The following is an 11,100-nucleotide window of genomic DNA, read 5'->3' on the forward strand; positions in this document are numbered from 1 at the left end:
ACAGGCCAGAGAATGTGGCCCATTTATCCCTTCACTGAGTCCCATCTCTTGCATTTGGCTAAAGCATCTTCCGGGAAGGCCTCCAGGCTGGTTTTGAAGCCACCAAGAGAAAGAGAATCCACTAGCAGTCTGTTCCGATGGCTAACCACCCTCGCTGTTAAAGTCGTGCCTTGTTTCTAGTCAGAACGTGTCTGCCTTCAGCACCAAGCCTTTGGTTCCAGTTATGCCTATTCTCTGTTCAAAGAGCAGCTGGTGTTTTCTTCTAGGGATGTACTGATAAGTTGTCACCAAGACCCCATCCTGATTGATCTTCTACTCCATAAGCTAAACACATGGAGCTCTTTCAGTCTCTCATTCTCAGGCATTTTCTCCCACCCTCAAAGCTTTTCTGCGGCTCTTCCTGGCACCCTCTCCAATTTTTCAGCATCCTGGGAGCTCTCATTACGAGTGAAATGGGGCCAGAGAGCCTGAGATGAGAGTGAGAAAGCCAAGGTGGCAAGGAAAGGCAGGCCCTGCAGTAGCCCTCAGCAGCTATGGGGTCTGGGGTGACAGGGCCAGGAAGAAGGAAGAGAATGGAAGAGGTTCCCTGTAGCACATTTGGTGCAGGGCGCTGGGTACGGGAGGCGCAGGGTGGAAAGGTGACTGGTTCTGGGGCTGTGCATGGCAGAAACTGAGAAATGGCCACGGTGAAGGAGCCCAGAATGGGAAGGTGACACTGATTCACTGGCCCAGATGATCCCCACAGCCCCAGGGACTAGCAGAAAGGGCGAGCGCAGCAGCAATCCTGCTTTCTTTGTGAGGGAAGCTCCAGTGAGGAGGCCGCATGGAGATCCGTGGGGACTGACAGCCTCTTTATGATGAGATAACTGGCTCTGTGGATGAGGGGAAAGCAGTGGACATGTTATTCCTTGACTTTAGCAAAGCTTTTGATACTGTCTCCCACAGTATTCTTGCCAGCAAATTAAAGAAGTATGGGCTGGATGAATGGACTATAAGGTGGATAGAAAGCTGGCTAGATCGTCGGGCTCAACGGGTAGTGATCAATGGCTCCATGTCTAGTTGGCAGCCAGTTTCAAGCGGAGTGCCCCAAGGGTCGGTCCTGGGGCTGGTTTTGTTCAATATCTTCATTAATGATCTGGAGGATGTCATGGACTGTAGGGGCATTGCCGGCAGATCGAAGGACGTAATCATTCCCCTCTATTCGACATTGGTGAGGCCTCATCTGGAGTACTGTGTCCAGTTTTGGGCCCCACACTACAAGAAGGATGTGGAAAAATTGGAAAGAATCCAGCGGAGGGCAACAAAAATGATTAGGAGTCTGGAGCACATGACTTATGAGGAGAAGCTGAGGGAACTGGCATTGTTTAGGCTGCAGAAGAGAAGAATGAGGGGGGATTTGATAGCTGCTTTCAACTACCTGAAAGGAGATTCCAAAGAGGGTGGATCTAGACTGTTCTCAGTGGTAGCAGATGACAGAACAAGGAGTAATGGTCTCAAGTTGTAGTGGGGGAGGTTTAGGTTGGCTATTAGGAAAAACTTTTTCACTAGGAGGGTGGTGAAGCACTGGAATGGGTTACCTAGGGAGGTGGCGGAATCTCCATCCTTAGAGGTTTTTAAGGCCCAGCTTGACAAAGTCCTGGCTGGGATGATTTAGCTGGAGATTGGTCCTGCTTTGAGCAGAGGGTTGGACTAGATGACCTCCTGAGGTCCCTTCCAACTCTGATATTCTATGATTCTGTGTAGCCGCTGACTGGCTACCCAGCCCACCAGTGTGCCCCCACCCCGCCACACACTGCCCCACCCCTTCCCCCTGCTCCCCTGCCTCCCGGACAAAATATCTCACCCCTGCCGTGGAGAGACGCCCCCTACAGGCATGTGAAAGAAATACAGTCTCTATCCCATCCGTAAGGCCAGATCCCTAGCTGGGGGCAATTGGCCATAGCTCCATTGGAGCCAATTGGCCGGACCTCCAGTTGGGGTAAAGCAGTGGTCGCTCCATGGGAGTCAATGAAGCAATGTCAATTTCCACCAGCCAAGGAGCTGACCCTTTAAGTCTCTCTGCCACCTTAGCGCCAAGGATAGTGGCTGTTTTGTGGCACTGCAGCCTGGGCGAACTTACTCCCCGTGTGGGAGGAAGTCAGTCACAGCGTAGCCACCAAAGTGGGTGACTGTGCCTCATCTTCCCAGGGAGCATGGGCACCATTGGCGGGAGCGGGAGAAGGGACTTCTCACCTGGATTCCTGTGGTGTTCCTGTCTATGTGTTAACTACATATCTCACACAGATGGGCATTAAGTTACTAGCAATGACTTACTGTTAAGCCTCGTGGATTACTTGAATATAAACAACACAACTCCAGGGGCTGGAATAGAGTGTGGGAGCTGCTCAAAGAAGAGCTGGACACCACTGGGGTCTTAGTACAAGGGAGCAGTTCCTTTAAGGAGAGAAAGGGCCCAGTCTACCCAAGGCTGGCTTCATTAGCGAGAACAAGCCCAACTCAGCCCACTTGAAGTGATTAACCATCTAGGTGGCAGGTTCGCAGCTCATTGAGTAAGGAGCACCTGGGCCTGCAAAGCTACCAGAGTGCAGTTAAAAGGGCCCAGAGGGAGGGATTCCCCAAGCACCTGGCTTGACCCCAATCCTATCCCATTAGAGGAACCTGCCTGGTTTCTACCAACCCTGCTCCAGGGGGCAGGGCTTGTGCTTCCTGAAAGAGGGAGATGTGACCTAACTGAGCCCTTATAGGGACCCTAAGGAAGAGGGGTTTAGACTCACTCCAACAGCTAATACATCAGACTTCCCTCTGCTTGAGGTACTCTGTTGTAAGTAACTGATTGGTAGAATGGAGGGAGCTGAAGGCAATGCACCCTCAGGGCCACCAGGGGGCAGGCCGGAGGCCAGCACCTCAACACGTACTTGCTTGGGGAGCCGAAGCCATAGCAGTCGGTCTGGCTATAGACACCCCCCAGCTCCCATTAAGCTCCTGGGTGGAGTTTCCCTCTGGCCTTCTCCTGTTCTCCCTCCCCCATTATAGCTGTATAGAATCCTAAGGTCTTCCATGCCTTCAGGGCTGGAGGTGGCCTTGGGGCCCTTAGACCTGCTGTGTCATGCTTTCTCTGGGCAGCTGCAGCCCAGTTCCCAGCTGGCTTGTCCCTGCCAGAGCGGGAAGGAAACACGCCCCGCCCCTCAAAACCAGCTTAGTGCCACTCCCACCTTGGAAAGAAATCAGGGGGGAGAGGCTGTGGGTCAGGATGGAGGGGCTTCAGCAGGGCAGTGGAAGCCCAAGGCTGGAGTAGCAGGGGGGCTGTGAGTTAGGACTGAGGGACATTGGCACAGCTGTAGGGGGGCAGCTGCCGGTCAGGCTTAAACTGCATTAGAAGAGCTGGTGTGGCGCTCCACCTGGATTAGTGAGGTACAAGAGCAGACCAGCAAGGGGGCCTATGGACAGGAGGAACTAGGGCAGGAACAGCAGAGAGAGAGATCTAAGATCTTTGTGAATAGTTTATCAGCTGACCAGGGACTTGAACCCTGGACCCTCAGATTAAAAGTCTGATGCTCTACCAACTGAGCTAGCAGGGGACTGAAATCAAGCTTGCAGAGACTTCCTGTCTATTCTACCAGCTCCCACCACCACCAGCCGATAATTCCCCCCCCCCCCCCCCCCCCCCCCCCCCCCCCCCCCCCCCCCCCCCCCCCACACACACACACACACACACACACACACACACCCCGATCTCCCTGTGCAGGGCAGGCTGGGAGAGAATACGGGGCTGAGAGATCTGGGCAGGCTTTAGATGAGCATGTGGGGCCTGATCCTCAGTGGGTGTAAATGAGTACTGACTCCAATGGAGTGATACCGATGTACACCCGCTGGGGCCCTGTCCTTTAGATATGGAGCCAGAGGAATCCAGTCAGGGCTCCCTAAACCCCTCAGGGTTCCTCCCACCCTTCCCAAGGCCTGGGGTTCACCTTCATTTCCTGGGGACTGTACATCCAGCATCTGGGCCCCTGAGATGCCTATGATCTGGGGATGGACTGCCCCCAACAGCAGCGGAGGTGCAGCAGGTCTCCGGGCTGGAGGCCATGAAGGAGACCTCAGTGCAGAGGTCACTGCCAGCCTTGGGGTATAATTCATCCAAGTCCCAACAGCGGGAGGTAAATATTAAACACTGAGGGGCTCCATGGCTTGCACCTTGAGCAGATTCTCACACCTGGGAGCCCCGAGGAGAGATTGATATTGACGGCCCTTGACTGGCAGTGAACAGGATTGGAGCTGAGGGGTCTTTCTTAACATACACCCCCAGCCAGCAGGTGGGCTGGGACCTTTATCGGCTGCCTGAGAGGTGAGTGTTCAGCATTCCCAGGATATGCCTTTGGCTGCACCATTTCTAGTCTGTTTCACTCACTGTCACCTCGCCTCCACCTGGCAAAAAGAAGGGGACGCACCGTGGAATGGAGCCATCCTGGTCAGAGGAAACGCCTTTGTACCCCACGCCCAATCAGCCTGCGCAACTCATTGCCAAAAGGTATTGCTGGTGCTTAGCAGGATTTCTAAAAGGGGCAGTCATTCTGGTGGAAAACAAGACCATGCAGATTTAGGATACATGTTCAAGGAATAAGCTAGGGTTATGTAAGGACTTTAAACCCTCATGTTTCAAGGCACAACCCTGCAGCCTCTAATGACTGGGGGCTAAAGTGACCTTTCTCTGGGGGGCAGGCGATCCCACAACTGCAGCATTTCTTGCATGTGAAACAGCTGGGGCTGGCTATTGTACAAATCAGGATGCTGGGCTAGATGAGGCGTGGGTTGGATCCAGTCTGACGGTTCCTCAGCCCTTTGCCCCCAGGAGAAGGAGGCACAGGAGGGAATGGTGGAGAGCCAATCTCTGCCCTCAGTGCCTGGAAACTCCTCCCCATCCTTGTGGGTTTTTCTTTTTGGTGACCTTGGCAGATTTGGCTTCCTGCCGGTGGCTTTTGTGTTCCTCTTATAACCCCTTGGCCCTGGCATCCTGCTGAGGATTCTGTCCCCATCTGGATCGTCCTGAAGCTCTTCCATACCAGCCTGTGGGTAAGTGCGGCTGCCTGAGTATCACGGGGTGACTGGCCCTTTAAGAGGAGCAGGGATCCCCCTGGGCAGCAGGGAAACCATCACAGGTGCTCCAAAACCCCACTCCCTCTTAAAGGGCCAGTCGCCCTGTGAATAGTTTCCAGTCTCTGGAGAGCCTGCTGTGGCCAGTGCACCTGCTGAAAGCCAGGGAGGCTTGCTCCAGCGCCTCTGCCATGCAGTGTGAAGCCTGGCACAGGCACTGCCCTAGCAGATTCCCAAGAAGAGCAGGGCACCATCCATGGTCTGAGTGAGGGGAAGCCCTGTAACGCCTACACTGCTGAAAGGAAGCCATTCCCAGAGGCGTGGAGACAGGTGTGGGTTCCACACTCCTCTGGCTGAGGAAGCCCCAGTAGATACTGATCAGAGAAGATACCAGCAGCGCCTCCAGCTGGAAGGTAACGGTAGCAGGGGGCATCCCAGCTGGCTTCTGAGCATCAGTCCCCTACAGTTGTCCGGGCGGTGTGTGTGGGGGGGACAGCAACCCCCCCACCACCACCACAGGCCAGGCCAGTGGAGATGACATCAGAACAGCAGACGAGCCACTGGATGGGGAAGTTCCCATGTGGGCTCTGACCTGGGCAGCATTCTCTATTCTTCCCCCTCCAACAGGAGCAGAGCAGCTGCAGGAATGGCAGCCTCTTGTCGTCTCAAGCCATTGAGCCGTGTGGCGGTGAGTGGGGGCACCCACGGTAATGAGATGTCGGGCATCTACCTGGCCAAGCACTGGCTGCGGAACCCCATGGAGCTGCAGCATGGCAGCTTTGCCGTCACGCCCTTCCTGGGCAATCCACGTGCCATCGAGAAGTGTGTGCGTTACATGGGGCGGGACCTGAACCGTACCTTCACCACCGAGTTCCTCAGGTGAGCTGCCCCAGGATGCACCGCTCTTCACTGATCCCCGGGTCGGTAGGGAGAGACGTCCCAGCATTTACTACTCTGCATTGGTCTCTGGGGCAGTGGGGAGAACTATCCCAGCATGCAGCGCTCTGCACTGGTCCTTGGAATGGTGGGGAGAGCTATCCCAGCATGCATCACTCTGCACTGATCCCCGGTGCGGTGGGAGAGCTGTCCCGGCATGCACCGTTCTGCACTGGTCCCCGGGGTGGTGGGGAGAGCTGTCCCAGCATGATGCACTGCTTTGCACTGGTTCTCGGGGAGTGGGTGGGAAACTTATCCCATGATGCATCACTGTGGAGAGGTTCCAGTGATGGGTAAGGTTACCCATGATGCATCATTCTGCATCAGATCCCAGGGTTGGGATGAGTTATCCCAGCATTCAACACTCTGCACTGCTATCCCAAGGGGTGGTGGGAAGCCCAGGGATATTCCATGCCCCTCAGCAGTGGATAGGCTTCCCCTCACACTGCACCCCCCATGGGACCCCTCTTCCCTCACACTACTCCCCCCAGGATCCTGCCCCAGGGGGATCCTCCACCCCTTACACTGACCCCCCTGGAACCTTTCCCACACCATGATTGGGGCCGCCAATGTGAGCTGAAGGGGAGCAGGCTCCCAGTGGCTGAGGGGGAGGGGAAGCCCTACTTGGAGCCATCCCCTGGCTGCAGGGGCCCTGGTGGCTCCATGTGACTTGTCTCTCCCTGTCCCAGCTCCACAGAGGCAGAGGACGAGCCCTACGAGGTGGTCCGGGCCCGCGAGATCAACCAGACCTACGGCCCCAAGGGCTCGGCCCAGGCCTTTGACTTCATGTTCGACCTGCACAACACCACAGCCAACATGGGCACCTGCCTCATCGTGGACTCAGAGGAGAGCCTGCTGCCCATGCACATGTGTCACTACATCCAGGTGGGGCCAGTCCCCGATCTCTCCACTCGCCCTGCATTGGGCCAGGGTCCCCTGTCCTAATCCCTCTCCTCTCTCTCCCCCAGACACACTACACACGGAGCCCCTGTCCAATCTACCTGTACAAGTTGCCGGGCGAGGAGACTTATTCCATCAACTCGGTGGCCAAAGCCGGGCTAGGTAGGGAGCGGGTGCTGCCAGGGGGCAGAGAGAGCCCTGTGGAGTGAGCGAGTCTGTCCCAGGGCAGGGAATGGTATTACTCGGCTAACCCCCAGAGCCCACCCTCCCATGCCCCTCTGGCACCAAACACTGCTGCCCCCCACCACATCCTTGGTTATGTCACCTCCTCACCATCCCATCACCATTCCAGCAGCTTCACACCCCTGCCCCTGTGCCCCATGTCCAGCGCCCACTGCACCCTCAAGCCCCACCTCCCCATCCCCAAGTCCATCCCTCTACTCCCAAGTTCTGCCCCCCAAGTTCTGCCCCCACTCCTAACCCCTGTCCTTTTCTCCCTAGCCCTCAAGCCCTGCCCCTTAGTCTCTTATCCCCAAGCCTTCCTTCCCCCCATTCCCAGTGCCCTCTCTTTCCCTCATTTCCATGGCTCCCCATCTCCTTCTCCTGGGAGACACAACCCGTCCCACTACTGCTCCCAGCCAAGCCCCACCTTGTCCAGAATATTGCGGGGAATTGCCCTACACAGACCCTCATCCCACTGGGAGGCTCATCCAGATCCTCGTTGCTCTGGTGGGTAGAATCCACCTTTCATTTCCAGCCTGTTTATTCATGGCTGGGTCATCCCCCTTCGTTCTTGTGCTGACGCTGCCCCTTTAGATTCTCTAGCTCTTCCCCCTCCCTGGTGTTTGCCCCCCGAGGTGGTTAAAGTTTTTCCAAAACCTGGGATTGAGCCAGGCTTAGCGCGCCAGGCTAACACTCTCCTGTTCAGGTGCCTCCAGAGAGGGACGGGTTTGAGATCATGCCTGAGGTTGGAGGCAGAGGCAGGGATTGACCCCATGGCTTCTGCATCCCTGTCCAGAGCCTTTTCCACTGTCCCATGCATGGGAGCGTCTTGAGAGCAGTGAGGGCCAGGTGTGTGAGGTAGGGGTTGGGGTGGGTGGGATGAAAGGACACGGGTGGTATTTCAGCAGGCACCTGGGGCGTAGCTGTAATTGAGGGAGGTGGTGGGTGCTGGGCAGGGCCCCGGGGTTAGCAATAGGCATTGGGGCATGTTCGGGGGACTCCTGGCAGCTCCTCTCAGGAGGAACGCTGGAGAGGGCGCAGTAGCCGAGCCATAACTGGGTCCTTGTGGTCTCCCTGCAGCGCTGGAGCTGGGGCCACAGCCCCAGCAGGTGGCGAGAGCTGACCTGCTCACTCAGATGAGAGACCTCATGGCTTGCGCACTGGAATTCATCGAACTCTTTAACAATGGTGAGTTATCCCAGAGGGGGCATGAGCTATCCCATCAGGCATCACCCTGGAGATGAATTGAGCTATCCCATCATGCATTGCTCTGCAGTGGCCCCAGGGATAGGTGAGGCTAGGGTGACCAGACAGCAAGTGTGAAAAATCAGGACAGGGGGTCAGGGGTAATAGGCTTCTATAGACGAAAAAGCCTCAAATATCGGGACTGTCCCTATAAAATCGGGACATCTGGTCACCCTAGGTGAGGCTCTCCTCCAATATAAGTACTTTGAGGGGGTCACCTTCCTCTCTAGCCACAGCGGTGGGAGCCTGTGATTAACTGGGGTGGGATGGGGGGGAAAGGCAGGGCAGGGCAGCCTTCCTATGCAGTGCTCCCCCCATTCTGAGCCCCCTTTGCCCCATAGGCACGGTGCTCCCTGCCTTTGAGATCGAAGCGTACAAGATCACTGGGCGCATGGACTATCCACGCTACCCCGACGGGGAGATCTCAGCCATGGTGCATCCCAAGCTGCAGGTGGGTGTGTACTGGAAATAGGGTGGTCCCAGCCCCTGCATTGTTGTTCTCTTTGGGAGGCAGAGATCACAGCTGTAGCTCCAGCATGCCTGCAAAGCCAGCCTGGCAACAACAAGGACTGACTCACTGGCCTGGATTCTCCCTCAGCCCTTCTCTGAGCTCAGGGCAGAGCAAGGGGGAGATGGCTTTAAACCACCTCTGTGCTCCTTGCATTGTGAGCTGTGCGCCTGGCCACTGGTGTGGGTTAAAGCAGCCCAAGGGCTGCTGTGAGCTACCCTCTGCTCTCCATGGTCCCAGGGGGGCAGAGACCAGCCAGAGCATAATGCCCCCCACCCCCGCAGTCTTAATGGGGGCTGGGAGCAGGGCTCTTACACCAGCTCTAGAGCCGGTAGGACATCTCTGCTCCTGTTTCTTCTACTGAGCAGCACAAAGGGGCCTTAGCGCAACTGGACCACAAAGGCTCCGCCATGGCAAGGCAGTGCCAGAGTTAGCCCCCGAGCTCAGCGGGGTGAAGCTGGGTTTACTCTGGGACACGGGGCGACTGGAGTTGATTCCATGATCTTGGTTATGCAGCCCTCGGGCTCAAGGGAGCTGTAAACTATAGGAATGCAGCACCAGGCTGGGTGACATTGGACAGCCAGGAGATGAGTTGGGGTGGGCTTAGTTCACAAGGCACTGTGACCTGCATGGGGTCTTGCCACATGTCTAATAAAATGTTTGGTTACCAGAGGGTAATTCCAGGACAGTGAGGATCCTGGCCTCAACCAGCAGGGGGCGCTGTAAGGAACAGGGCAAGAGCACTTACTCTGGGAGGAGCTCTTGGTTACTCCAGCCCCAGCCTATCACCAACTGTTCCACCCTTAGGATAAGGATTTCCACCCCTTGAACCCCGGAGACCCAATTTTCCAGACCTTCAGCGGGGAGGAGATCCCATATGAGGGCGACACCACCATCTACCCAGCCTTCATCAACGAGGCTGCCTACTATGAGAAGAAGGTGGCCTTTGCCAAGATGGAGAAGCACATATTCTCCATCCCCGGCCTGCAGAGAGAATGAGCCTGGGGTCAGGTGGGCCATGGACTAACAGGGAATAAACAGACTGAATGGCTATGATGGTGTGTGCCATGAGGGACAGGATGGGTGTTACCAGGCGGACATCACCCTTGTGTTGTGATGGAGGGGCTGGGCTGGGTGTTGACTGCACCGTCTGGTAGCACCACCTATTATCCAAGTTCCCCGACACTTCCCAGTGCAAGACTCTTTGTTTTTTCTTTCTTATAACTTTGAAAAACTTTAACCATTCAGGCTGCAACTTTCCAGGCAGGCCTGCCTCAGGCAGACATTTTTTGGGAATGTTTCAGCCATTCAGCCTTTTCCCAAGAACGAGGCTAGGGCAAAAGGCATTGTTTTGCTAGGTTAATTTCTACAACAGTTTCTTTGCAATGCTCTAGCGCCCCCAAGCAGCAGGGTGGCCTGGGAAGAAGGGATGTGCCTTTTACTGTCCCCATTGAAATCCACCCAAATTTGGCCAAGTTATAAATCTTTAGAGAATCTGAGTTTGCACATGCTCAGTAGAGCCTTTTTAATTCCCTGAAGATTCTGCTTCACCCCCTCCCAGCTCCTAGAATGGATTAGAGTGCCCATGGGCCCGCCCTACCGGGTGACTGAGCATGCTCCAGCCTGGGACTGCAGGAGCTGAGACCGATTTTCCCTGCAGTTGTTGTTGCTCCTGTCTGCTGTGGTGCCAGGCACCGGCACACAGACCGGGGCACCTGTCTCTCCTATGTACTCAGTGACCCCCTCAGGTGGTGTGGGGGAGGTGCAACTTGAGTTGACTGCAGTCGCAGGAGCAATGCAGGAGTGAGAACAGGAGCAGGGTGGGAGAGTGAAGAGGCAGGATCTGTCTTGGGGGAGGAAGGTGGGCAGGAACCAATGAAGCGGGATGGGGGCTGGAGGCAGGGAAGTGATGGGGTGGGGAAACAGGGCTAAAGGTGGGGGTGGGAGATGTGGTGAGTCCCATCAGGTATGCGGTGGCCTGGCTCAGAACTGGGCAATCATGGAGGCTGGTTCCAACCTGCTGAGGGGAAGCAGAAGAGGCTCAGGGTAGCATGCGATGGGTCTGTCACAAGCAGGAGGACTTACCCCCCACACACACACACAAACAAACACAAGGGGATCCAGTCCATTGTTTTCTTCTTCTCATGTGAGGCCAGGGCAATAACCAGGATCATTAACACCCTACCCCCCCCCCTCCAAAA

At 55.9% G+C, this 11,100-nt stretch overlaps 1 protein-coding gene across 1 annotated transcript; it reads left to right on the forward strand.

Moving 5' to 3' along the window:
• Positions 1–4,953: 4,953 nt before the first annotated feature.
• On the forward strand, positions 4,954–10,734 carry ACY3 (aminoacylase 3). Its single transcript, XM_034768925.1, has 7 exons — positions 4,954–5,067; positions 5,716–5,967; positions 6,714–6,909; positions 6,993–7,086; positions 8,227–8,334; positions 8,733–8,842; positions 9,707–10,734. The coding sequence occupies exons 2-7, from the start codon at positions 5,735–5,737 to the stop codon at positions 9,896–9,898; spliced, it is 933 nt and encodes a 310-aa protein (XP_034624816.1). The 5' UTR covers positions 4,954–5,067; positions 5,716–5,734; the 3' UTR covers positions 9,899–10,734.
• The last annotated feature ends 366 nt before the right edge of the window (positions 10,735–11,100 follow it).

This window comes from Trachemys scripta, chromosome 4 (assembly GCF_013100865.1).
Source record: "Trachemys scripta elegans isolate TJP31775 chromosome 4, CAS_Tse_1.0, whole genome shotgun sequence".
Classification (NCBI taxonomy): domain Eukaryota; kingdom Metazoa; phylum Chordata; order Testudines; family Emydidae; genus Trachemys; species Trachemys scripta.

Excerpts from the sequence above, each read along its gene's own strand:
- ACY3 (XM_034768925.1), top strand. The coding sequence starts at position 5,735 with ATGGCAGCCTCTTGTCGTCTCAAGCCATTGAGCCGTGTGGCGGTGAGT. Across the intron at positions 7,087-8,226 it reads GGTGGCCAAAGCCGGGCTAG|CGCTGGAGCTGGGGCCACAG; the intron begins GTAGGGAGCGGG and ends GTCTCCCTGCAG. Across the intron at positions 8,843-9,706 it reads TGGTGCATCCCAAGCTGCAG|GATAAGGATTTCCACCCCTT; the intron begins GTGGGTGTGTAC and ends TTCCACCCTTAG.